This window comes from Anolis sagrei, chromosome 3 (assembly GCF_037176765.1).
Source record: "Anolis sagrei isolate rAnoSag1 chromosome 3, rAnoSag1.mat, whole genome shotgun sequence".
Taxonomy (NCBI): Eukaryota; Metazoa; Chordata; class Lepidosauria; order Squamata; family Dactyloidae; genus Anolis; species Anolis sagrei.
The window spans coordinates 233,483,384-233,496,537 of record NC_090023.1 but is presented as its reverse complement, the minus strand read 5'-3'; the positions used below and the strand labels follow the sequence as shown (position 1 = coordinate 233,496,537).

Here is a 13,154-nt window from a genome sequence, read left to right as displayed (position 1 = left end):
AATTTAAATTGAGTCCAGACAGTTCATCTGACTAGGAAGGTGGCGTCATTGTGTTTGGGATGGGTCTGCACTCCCCTGAAGTCTGGGGATGCTCTTGCATCCAGCAGTGCCCATGGATACCCTATACCTTCAGGGAAAGAGAAAACTGGATCATAGTCACTTATATACTGTTAACCTTTTTTCTGGTGTGCCATATGGAGTGTATATTTGTGTTCATCAGATTCAACTCGTATGTCTTCAATTGTAAGACATCATAGATTGTAAGATGCACCCTAATTTCAGTTCAACCACCACCCAACAAAAATACATAAGATACACCTGTGATTCTAAGACATACTCATTTTTAGAGATGTTTGTTTAGGGAAAAAGAGAGTCTTAGAATTGACATAATAATAATAATAATAATAATAATAATAATAATAATTATTATTATTATTATTATTATTATTTATCCACTGCTCCTTGGGGATAATAAATATAGTAGCTAGTTTGTATAAAATACTGTTAACAAACTGTGCCTGGTGTTAATGTCCTTATATGTTCCAAATATATTATAAATCAATACATGATTACAAAATGGATGGATTGTTTTGATGTACATATGCTGCAAAAAAGGCATACAATCTTCTTTTTTTGTTCAGTGTATATAATTTGGTAAAGACTGACATATGTCTTCTGCTTAGCTTAACTTTATCTTCTTAGCAATTGAATTTTGTACCATTAGGTGTCATCTTGATTTTTTCCTCCAAACGTGGCACAAACATGTAAAATTTATTTGTAATGCCTTGTACTTATTGTAGGGCTTCAGGTTATACTGGTATTTAACACATTTTTGTGTCAGGATGTTAATAATAATGGTATTATTTAATGGTTGATTGTAAGAAAATGTAATCTACATTGATATTTAGAAAATATATTCACAATACACAGAACATATTGTTCAGTACATATCAATAAAGCACAACCATACAGGGTTGGATAAAATCTTGTACTATGGCACCCAGGCTAAAACATTGGAGGAGGTATGGTCCTGGAGTTTTTTTCTTAAAGTTACTTTTATACTGGTGATATAATTATTATTAATGAATTTAATTAATTGTTTTTTTTCCTCATCCTAATTAATGTTAGTGTTCCCAGGAAGACATTGCTAATAAATTGGGAGTTGACATCTCAGCAACAAAAGCTGTACATATAGCAAATCCCAAAACAGCAGAATTTCAGGTAAGAATGGTGGATTGATTTAGTTTAACATGTACCAACTATATTTTTACCTGAAAATTTAAATTAACTATAAAATTAGAAAAAAATCTTAATTTATGATGGCATTTAAGTGTGATGAGGTATGAATCACATTCATATCCTAACCTATGGGACTAGTTTGCTGAAGAGACTTGGCACTCAGCAGATATCTTTCTTTGTTCCCTTCTACACTGCCATATAATGCATTTTATCAGTGTAGGCTCATATAATTCAGTTTAACTACATTGAGCTGCTTTATTTGAGTCTTCACCACACCTGAGCGGGAAAAGGAAGGGGCCTGAGACTGTTAGGAATTGTGGGAGCTGAAGTCCAAAACTCCTGGGGGGCCAGAGTTTGTCCATGCCTGGTCTACATTGACCATATACTGCAGGTTCAAACTGCAGTATGTCTCATTGTAGATGGGGCCATTGAAGGCCTCTCCAGTGGAGGCGGTCTCTCTGGGGTTGGCTGCAGAGGTTTAGTCCATTTCAGCAGCTTCAGTCCTCCCACTGGGAACTCTGCAGGCAGAAATCTCTGCAGATAGTAACAGGAGTGAGTCTCACAAATGCAGTGTTGCCAAGGCAGGGCAGTATTGCCTCTGCATCCACTGTATCGAAAGCTTCATCTTCCCAGTTACTCACTCAGCTAATCTAGTCCGAAGGAAGCATGGTGAAATTTGCCTCCATCACTTGCAATAAGAGATGTTCCAAAAATGATAATCTGCCACATTGGGAGAGGAAAAGACCAGATATACATATAGTGAATCCTCTAGATCAGGTATGGGAAAACTTTGACCTTCCAGTTGTTTTGGACTTCAACTCTCACAATTCCTAACAGCCGGTCCAAAACACCCAGAGGACTAAAGTTTGACCATGGGTTCCAGATCCACAATTTCAAGTCATGCCCCATATTAGTAAACAGGCAAGGTTTTTTTTTAATAATATGGGACATTACTGCCTTTTTTTTAAAAAAAAATATGTCCACAGGGATTTGGTCCTGGCACCAAATCCCTGTGGATATGATGGGCCCTCTGGACACACACGTACTTCTTGGGTGGCATGAGTTGGCAGGATTCTGGATTAAGTGGCAGAGTTGCTGTGCTACTCTACACTCATCCTCCCTACTTTGGATTGTTTGGTTGGCTATTAATGTAAAAGTCACTCAAATGGCTGGTCTTATCATTTTCAAATACTTGTTGTTTTAGTGTTAGTATTTGGGCCAGTTGGAGAATCTTTTATGATGCCTCCCATCATTGTTCTATATTCCAGTTATTTATTTTTATTTATTGTGTCAGAAGCGAATTGAGGGTACAGTTATTATGTTCCAGTTAATTTTATTGAACATTTTGCTAGCATAAGATTTCAAAACAATTTATACAGAATACTTTTCCAATCCAATGCTGCAATTTTTTGCCTTTGCTGGCAGACTTGTAACCTCTGAGAAATCAATGATAATTATCATATTAACTAGACTGTTCCTATCGTACTCTTGCCTGTGTTGATATAGTCTGCTTTTAGTGGGAAATGTCTTTTGATGTATATATAGGGTTCCCTTTGTGACCTGCAGGTGGCACGCACTACCCTCTTGCCTGGGCTCCTGAAAACTGTGGCGGCTAATCGGAAGATGCCTTTACCACTGAAACTCTTTGAAATTTCTGACATTGTAGTGAAAGATTCCACCAAGGGTAAGAGGATTTCACCACTGTCTTAAAACATCAGCAGTATCAGATTTCACCATGGGTATAGCGCACACCTGTGGGGATTTCGTGTAGGATTGATAGAGACTCATTTTTCTTCTGCCTATGCTCACTCGTGGAGCGATTCAGTCTTTGTATGCGTTCCGTATCCTGATTCAGCCCTATAAAATCTTGGTTCAACTTACAAGCACAATACACTCAAGCCATGTATCAGTGTAGGAGGAGAAGAGGTCTTCTCAGTGTCTGGAAATAATCTGCTAGAGGACACTAGGCTTTATATTACATTGGATTACATCCGAAATTGGCAGGGTTTTGAGACATTCATGGTGGGTGCCTGGTGTTGAATCCTCTCTTCTCAAACTCTGTGCCTTCAGCTAAACACCAACAGTGTTTTTGTGGGGAAAGCAGTTAGGGAGAAAGGCTTCAGGGAGAGATGCTGAATTTAGCAAGGCAACTCTTCATTTTTATGTATTTCTTGTTACACAAAATGATTGCTTTATGCAATAGATAAATGTTATTAAAGCAAGAGACACAGGCAGGTTTTTTTCCATGTCAGGAGTGACTTAAGAAACTGCAAGTCACTTCTGGTGTGAGATAATTGGCTCTCAAGGATGTTGCCCAGGGGATGCCTGGGTGTTTGTTTTACCATCCTTGTGGTAGGCTTCTCTCATGTCCTTGCATGGGAGCTGGAGTTGACCGAGGGAGCTCACCATGCATTCCCAGATTCAAACTGCTGACCTGTTGGTCAGTGGTCCTTCCAGCACAAGCGTTTAACCCATTGCACTACGGGGACTCTTGACACAGGCGGTAATAATGTATGAAAGATAAACTCTTTCAATCCAGGTGTTTTGTGCTTTGTTCTTTGCTAGAGGGCAGCATATACCAGTCTGGTTTTTATTGCCTTTTCTTGGGTTATGTAAAGCCAGTTATCAGTCCTTAAAATTGCATTTAACAGTATCTTCAGACAGCACTTTGAAGTCTCTGCAGTCCATGTGTAATTTATGCTAACATACATGGCAGTTCTCTGCTTTGAAAAACAGAACAGAAAAATTTTATGGAGTGATGCAACAGGTTTCTCCCTAATCTGGAAAAGGTGAGATTTGTCCCTAAAAGTTTAGCTCAGCTTTGGCAGCAGTTTTTCTGTGTGATCTCTGTAGTGAATGAACTTCATGATCAAGTGCAGTATTTCAAATCTGTATGTTGTGCTTGTGAAGAAGAGGCCACTAGAGGTGTTAATTTAAGGCCTAGACTTTGGAGAACATCTATGACTGGTCAATACAGGTTTTTAGAAGAATTCTATGCCAGAATCTTTTTTTAAAAAAATGAGTCAGGCATGATATTTAATTGTTAGTTGCCGTGAATTGTCTGATGAATTCTTTAAAATTTTCAGTAAAATTTCTACATTGCCTATTTTCCTTTACGCCTACAGACTCACCAAAATATATATGAAAATAAACGCTGATAATAAACAGTACTTAAAGCTTGAAATGCCTTTAAATCTAGTCTTTATGAAGTTATTAATTTGTTTTTGTTTTTTCTTCAGATGTTGGCGCAAAAAACCACAGGCATCTCTGTGCCATCTACTATAACAAAAACCCTGGTTTTGAAGTAATTCATGGGTTGCTGGATAGAATTATGCAGCTCCTGGATGTCCCACCAAGCAAAGAGAATGGATATTATATAAAAGCAAGTGAAGGTAACAAAGACTTAGAAAATGCATATGCCCTTATTTGTGTTAAGTAAATGCAAGCACATCCCTTAAAATTAAGTGGATAGGGCAGTGCCTCACTATTTCTTGGATAGTGATGTTTGTCTTTAAGTTTGCAATTGCATCACTTTCAACAGATTCACTGATTGTTCCTGTTACTTCTCATAGTACAGAATATGCCAGACTGCTGTATCTTTTGCTATTAATCCTAGTTTCCCTAATACAGTCTTTAGCCTTTATTTATAAAGGTGAATGCATGAGAATTAGTTTGCCACATGCAAAAGCAATTACTTGGAGATACTCGTTTGCATCCTTAAAAACACATGTGGAAGGAATGTCACACTGGAGGACATTTTATTCATGCCAGCCCTGTTTATCTGCTACAGTCTTTCTTCATGAATTATGGACATTGTTCCTAAGCAGTCAGGAAGGTGTGCACTTGGTTACTGTGAGATAATCAAATGGTTTAGAATAACACAGAGTTACCTTGTATAAGCTTCTTTGTTCTTGCAGTGTAAGGTCCATAACAATGTGCCATTCTGTTGATGGAAGAGACCTAACAACACAAATACCTTATCTCTTTTGTAATAAGAGTTTATGTTCTATTGGTTCTAGAACTTTTGTGGTAGCATCTTAGTTGTGACTTACTTTGTACCATGTGGCTGGAGTTTAAGAAGCTTCATGTGAAGCCACGCAGTGGTTCTCAACCTGTGGGTCCCCAGGTGTTTTGGCCTACAACTCCCAGAAATCCCAGCCTGTTTACCAGCTGTTAGGATTTCTGGGAGTTGAAGGCCAAAACATCTGGGGATCCACAGGTTGAGAACCACTGCACCAGAGTGTTGGTATGGTATGCTAGTTTGGGTGCAGGACTAGGACTCTTAAGAGACTAGGGTTCAAATCCCTACTTGGACCTGGGCAAAGCTAACTCACTCATCCTAAGAGGAAGGCAATGGCAACTGTCCTCTGACTAAAACCTTAGCAAGATAAACCCCTATGATAGAGTCAACTTGATTGCACATCGTATCTACCACAATTAGATCAAAAAGCCTGAGTACAAGGGTCATTAATACAACTTTGAGAATTTATTCTTTTTTTAAAAAAAGGGCTAAAGAATGGGTTGCTTTAAGTTTTCCGGGCTGTATGGCCATGTTCAGAAGCATTCTTTCCTGATGTTTCGCTCACATCTATGTCAGGCATCCTTAGAGCTTAAGGGGTCTATTGGAAACTAGGCAAGTGAGGTTTATATATCTATGGAATGTCCAGGGTGGGTAAAATAATTCTTGTCTGTTTGAGGCAAGTGTGAATCTTGCAATTGGCCACCGTGATTAGCATTGAATGGCCTTGCAGCTTCAAAGCCTGGCTGCTTCCTGTCTGAGGGAATCCTTTGTTGGAAGGTGTTAGCTGGTCTTGATTGTTTCCTGTCTGGAATTCCCCTGTTTTTTGAGTGTTGCTCTTTCTTTACTGTCCTGATTTTATAGTTTTTTAATTCTGATGGCCAGTTTTGGTTCATTTTCATGGTTTCCTCCTTTCTGTTGAAATTGTCCAAATGCTTGTGGATTTCAATGGCTTCTCTGTGTAGCCTGACATGGTGGTTGTTAGAGTGGTCCAGCATTTCTGTGTTCTTAAATAACATGCAGTGCCCAAGTTGGTTCATCAGGTTTTCTGCGATGGCTGACTTCTTAGGTTGAATTAGTCTGCAGTGCCTTTGGGCACTGCGTTTGGTGATACCTATGTTGACTTGTCCACATGTGCATGGTATACAGTAAACACTTAGCTGCATGGTTGTCAAGCAAGCTTTAAAACTGTGCTATAAATCAAGTCTAAGGATGTATATTTCTATGTTTCCTTATTGTTCAGCCAATGTATTTATTGCCAGTATGTGCATCAAATTACGTACTGACTTCAGTTTGATAAGCTTTGAGTCAACGACTGTACATTTTAAATATAAAATGCTTGCTGAGATCTCTCTAATGATCTGAGTCATTTCCCAATTTAGCTGGAGAAATAAGGTGTTCCTTTGCTTTATGCTCATTCTTGTTCCATATGTTCCAAGCATACATGCTAGATTACAATCTGTTCCACTAATGCCTAAATATCCATTAAGTTAATCTTTAGGTCATAAACTTTAGGGACTTGTAGCAACACCTGTGCAAGAATTGCAGATGCTTGAAGATATGGGTGAAATTCTGATGTTCCCCAGGCTTTCACACTAGTGTTTAGTGTAATTGGAGTCAAGCAATGTACTGATGGTAAAATTTAGCCTCAAGTGAGCAAGCATGTTAAAGTTGAACCTTTGCACGTTTCTGGGAGCATTTTGGGACAATTCGAAATGTTTACCATTTGAAATTTATTGGATTCATATAGATCTTTCTCCAATATTTATTTATTTATTACATTTATACCCTACCCTCTCTCACCCCGAAGGGGACTCAGAGCAATTTACAAGTTATATGTACATGCAATATATTATATTATTAGCATAGCACAATATTAGCATTATATATTACTAAATTGTACTATGCCACTATACTGTAATATTATTAGTAATATTACAAGTAATATATAATATATAATTAATATTATTACATATTGTATTATTAGTAGTATTATTTATTTATTAATTAAAATAAATAATACTACTAATAATACAATATATGTAATAATATTAATTATATATTATATATTACTTGTAATATTACTAATAATATTACAGTATAGTGGCATAGTATTATTATTATTATAGTGGCATAGTAGTATTATTTTGTATTACATTATAATATCAGCATATTATAGTATTAGCATAGTACAATATTAGCATTATATATTATATTGTACTATACCACTATACTGTAATATTATTACGAATTTTACATGTAATATATATAATTAATATTATTTTATTGTATTATTATTAGCATTATTGTGTATTACATTATAATATTATTCCAAACTTTCTAAACTTTCAGTCTAATGTTGGGTCCAGATGAATTAGTGACATTCCAGTCTCACTGGAATCAGTGGCAAAATTTAATTCAAGTGGGACTAGATATGTCTAACTTATTCTGGAATCCAACTGATGTGGTTAAATTGTCCTTCAGCTTCTACAATTTTTCTTTTTCTTTTCTCATGAAATTAAAACTTTGTATTGAGATAATTCCCAGATCATTTTTATTCCGTGTCATTTAGAACCTCTCTCATGTGTTATCTTGAAATTCAGTATTCATTACTGGGATCAAATGTAAATGTTCAGAGGCACAACAATATGATAGCTGCCAATGACAGGTCATTTACCAGGCTTGTCCCCTTCTGGCTGTTGCATGTGCAATTCCTCCCAGTTTCTGTCAAAAAGACAAAAAGTATGTGATGCTACTTTTTTTTTTTACTTAAACATTCCATTTGCTCCTGTTCAACTTTTTCTTTTGTTTTTTTAGCTTAGTTTGGGCATGAAATCCCCAAATAGTGTTAATGGTCCAAACCATGGGCTGTAAATAACATTATTAAGATTTTGGAAAGTCCTAGAGGGCCTAGACACACAGTGGTTACACCCCCCACCACCATCACCCTGGATTTCATGCATCCTGCAGTTTGCATTATTTCTGTCCTGGTTTAGTGTTATATGCATTAATAGCAATGAGCTTTGGGCTCATGCACTCCAACCTTCCTCTTTTCCTCTGGGACAGTTGTGAAGAAGCAGTTAAAGTATCTGCTTCTACCTCTAATTGAGAGTTTGCACTTTTATCTGAACCCTGACTACTTTATTTAAGCAAGCTAGAAGTAACTCATATTTTACGTTCTTGGTTTGTTTTCATATTTAAATTCACAAGCGTTCCTCTGTGAATTTAGTCCTCAAAAGATACATGTCCAGTATGTTTTGAATTCATATTTACACTATTATGGTCATGCCCAATATGCTTAAAGAAAACAAGTAGACTTTTGTTCTTTTCTAGTTTAAGGTAACCTACCCCATTTTTTATGTTTCCTATTTTCATGTGTAAAATACAGTACAATTGCATTTATTGACTCAGAAGTAATATTCCTTTATTTTTTTGTTAAATCCCCCCCTCCAGTTCTCAAAAACTATTAACTGTTTGTAATAGGAAGCTGGAGCCCCTGGTGGCTCAGCGGGTTAAACAATTGAGCTGCTGAACTTGCTGACCAAAAGGTTGGTGGTTTGAATCCAGGGAGCGGGGTGAGCTCCTGCTGTTAGCCCCAGCTTCTGCCAACCTATCAGTTCGAAAACATGCAAATGTGAATAGATCAATACGTACCACTTCTGCGGGAAGGTCACAGCGCTCCATGCAGCCATGTCGGCCACATGACCTTGGAGGCATCTACGGACAATGCCTACTCTTCGGCTTAGAAATGGAGATGAGCACCTCCCCCCAGAGCTGGACATGACTGCCTGAATATTTTACGTGCACAAGTCAATTTTTCCTCAGTCCCCAGACTCCTTTGGGATCTGAGTATTTAGCAATACACTTTAGTCATCCAAATTAAAGCAGACTCCTAAAATATTGTAAATGTACAAGGAAGCTTTTTTCAAACACATAATCATATGCCTACTGCAGCACTGACTTTTGGGGCTTTGTGTGTGAAAACACATTTGTGCTGTCGCAATACAACCTTTCAGTGCTTCATCAGAAAAAAAAATTGAAGGATTTTTCAATGGGAATGCCTTCTAATTACAATGTGGATTTTTTTTTGCCAAACCATTTGCTCCCCAACCTATGAATATAGTTTATTTACACCTCTGACTCTGTATGAGCACAATACTTCCATGTTTTATATATTGCACAAATAATGTAGATATGCTTGGAAGTCAGCAATTTGAGAAAAAGTGCCCCCTGTTTAAAATCTTGAACCTTACTTCTCTATGTATTGAGCTCCTCCATAAGTGTTCCTGCTAGATAATGTTTTACTCTTCTCTATTTCTAGTTTCCATTTATTTAATTGAAGGTGTGGCGCTGTGTAGAGAACACCAATGACAGTAAACTATAGTGACAGCTTTTCATTTAGGCTTTGGCTGGCAATCAGACAGTCATTACATCAGCTGGAAAATGTGCTGCATGTTTGTATTACCATAAATGAAAAACAACTCTCAGGAGTGCAAGATTAACTTTGCTGTAATGTAATGAGAATCTCAATGTCATTTGGGACAATGAGCTGGTCAGACCCATTGAGGCAGGTCCCAGATCTTAAAAACAGAAGCAACCATTGTGAGTGCCACTTCAGACATTTCACAATGCAGTAACTTCTCCATTTGATCCATTAATTAGTTTTATTTGTGTCAGTTTTCCTGGCATGCTGCTAAATTCATGGGCAAAGCCAGTAACTGGTTCTCTGCCATTTGCTGTGCATTTTTCAGATCAGACACGTAGGATTCATCCTCAGTTTTTCTTGTTTCTAAATAGGAAATGCATTTCCCACAAGGTCTTATGGTGACCCAACATGATGGCTAAATGATTGCCAGGCCTACAGTACATCTCAGATTACAAATTCAAAGGTTGACAGGAAAGGAATTGCTGCATCTTGCCATTTCTTCTTGGCATTTTGGTGTGTTGAGGACTGATAACGTGTGTGAGAAGTGAAAACAAAATAAAAATCATGCTGCAGTAATAAGTTCCCTCCAAAAGACCAATCCAAGCTGAAACATTTGTATTTGATTTGTCACACTCTCCTCCAGAGTTTATAATGGCTTTTGCGTTACAAATGCATTGCAGGCTGTTTCAGTCAGGCATTATGCAAACTAAGTTAGTTAGTTTTCTGAGCTTTCTTGAAAAGGAAAAAATCCTTTGTACAAATATCTAATATGCCTTAAAGCCTGACGAATGAACTGTTGAACTTTCTACGTTTTATAGTAACTTGATATGCAGGAGCAACTGCAAGCTGGTGACCCAGGTTCAAGCTGACATGAGGCCAAGTGTTTACGTCAGGGATAGGTAACATGTGGGTCTCCAGATGTTGTTCTACTGCAACTCCCATCATCCCTCACCTTGCTGGCAAATGGCAGCTGCAGTTTAGCCACACTAAGTCATACATTCTCCGTCCCTGGCTTAGCTAACATGTAGGGAGAGTACAGCCAGTGTGGTGTAGAATTTTGAGTTAGATTTGGACTCTGGGAAACCAATACTGAAATCCCTATGTGGCCATGGAAACTACTGGGAGACCTTGGAGAAGTCACACACTCTTAGCTTCAGAGGAAGGCAAGGACAGACCCCTTCTGAGTCAATCTTCCCAAGAATATCTTATGATAGTGTTACCTTAGAGCAGTGGTTCTCAACCTGTGGGTTCCCAGGTGTTTTGGCCTACAATTCCCAGAAATCTCAGCCAGTTTACCAGCTGTTAGAATTTCTGGGAGTTGAAGGCCAAAACACCTGTGGACCCACAAGTTGAGAACCACTGCCATAGAGTCACCAAAAGTAGGAAGTGACTTGAAGGCACAAGCAACAGAAATAGTGATAGTTAGTTCCCCATGCATTACTATAGTCTTTTCTCTTACCCTGATCAGCAATGAGGTTATTAATTGATTGTAACTGCTTCCATCTTGTGATTTGAAGACCCAAAGGGCAGTAGAATTTTATATCTGTCTATCTAGAAATCTAGTCAGAAATCGATCAAAAACTCTTGGGTCCATTTATCTATGGGTCAGTGTAAGTACTGAACCTTAACTCTTATCAAGAAAAGAATCACCCCCATCTTCAATATCGCTTAGCTTTTCCTTGGATAACCTAAAACAAGCAACAACCTTCTCTACTTTCTGAACTGTGGCACCACGTCTGGCCTTTTTGAATGCCCGGGCAGGAAAATGGTGGTAGAGGCAACCAGGGGCAGCTGGTTCCTGAGGTGGCACTGGTGCTCCCCCCTCCCCAAGGAATGACTGGCGACTTATCCAGGAGTCATATCAAAATCTATTATTTTAGCCAAAAAGCCTTTCGTAGACTTACACATGACCATATATGGCAATAAAGAATTCTAGCTAAATATTTAAGTATAAAATCATCACTTTGGATGTTTGTAGACATTATTTCAGCAATATTGGGTTAGATCCTCAATTATTTGATACATGGGCAAATAACAGAAAATTGTAACTGGCAGTTCCATTCAAGCTTCCATGTTCTGCATGCAAAATGATCCTTCATATGAAAAGGTGATTGATTTTTTCCACAAATGCTACAATTATTGTCTTAACACTTGTCTCTTTTAAAATCTGAATGAACAGAACTGAACCTCTGGATGAATTGCAATTCAGTAATTTCACATAGGCGAATCTCTTTTGTGTTTCTTTATCCCAAGATCCCAACATGGCCATCCTAAGAATAGTATTAGACTAAAACACTTTCCTGCTGGTTTTAATATATTGACATATTGGATGTTAGATGGTTGTCCTTTCCTTCTTTTTCTTACAAGTGCAGAAAGGCATTCCTGGCAGATGATAGCGAATATGACATTGAAAGATGAATTCTAGTGTAGAATTCACTCAGCAGGGGAAAAGAATGTATGAAATTCTGTATGGGAAGAGGACAGAAAGAAGGTTCTCATTGTTGGGTTGATAGTTTCAGGTTTCCAAAGCTTATAACTGTTATTTACTCCATTGGTAATAAAATAAATGAGTTTTTACATGAAAATACTTTGGAGAAAAATAGATGGTAGGATGATGTAAACATTGACCTGTCTCTTTTTTTTTTTTGATACAGTAGAAGTTATAAAATGAATATGTTTATTTTCTACTTGAAAAGATTCCAGAATGGGTTAACTAAGTAATTGTTCTTTTTCATCTTGTATCTGCATACCTGTGCAGACTATCACACCTGTCCCACTGATTTATAGATACAATAAGGAGTTTTTCTGTTTGATGTTCAAAAAGGGGATGTCAGGCTGCTGTTGAACTGGAGGATTAGGCTTACCTGTAGTAAGACCTTCAGAGGCTATTAACTGTTTCATTTCCAGCATAAGGTCTTTACCTAGATCACATTACTTGTTTGTTTGTAATGGGAAAACCTTCAATTTTCTGTCCACATCCTCCCCACTTTCTTTTTGTAGGGAACAGTGTGTAACTAGTTCTTGTTTGAGGTAAATTGTTTTTGGTTTGGGTGTGAAAAGTCATATATAATCAAGGACAATATTACCTATAATTCAGAACAACTAGCAAAAGCTTTGTTTTGTTCACTGGAGAAATGAATGCTATTTACATGCATGTTCAAGAAAAGTGCAGAACATTGCATATATTTAGTGAAATATTTGTTAGAACATACATGGCATATTGTTTATTACCTTCTCATATCATATATTAGAAAGTTTTTATGCATACATTAGTATTCACTGCATTACGGGGATGGATCCGCCATGGAAGATTTCTTTATCCACACTGGAAAACCATGTGATAAATGTTGTTGGATAGACTGCCTAGATTGCCTCCTATGACTATGACTATTTAAACTTTGCATCATATTTAACTCAGTGTTTGTAGGTTGGTTTGTTACAGTTTATGTTCAGGTAGTCAGTGTAGTGCAG

At 37.5% G+C, this 13,154-nt stretch overlaps 1 protein-coding gene across 1 annotated transcript in view; it reads left to right on the top strand.

Moving 5' to 3' along the window:
- The window catches only part of FARSB (phenylalanyl-tRNA synthetase subunit beta), a 38,630-nt gene that overhangs the window by 17,378 nt on the left and 8,098 nt on the right, over positions 1-13,154 (top strand). The window contains exons 14-16 of the mRNA XM_060767895.2: positions 1,129-1,221; positions 2,806-2,923; positions 4,479-4,631. Of these exons, the coding sequence (XP_060623878.2) occupies positions 1,129-1,221; positions 2,806-2,923; positions 4,479-4,631 (364 nt within the window). The remainder of the gene's footprint in view (positions 1-1,128; positions 1,222-2,805; positions 2,924-4,478; positions 4,632-13,154) is intronic.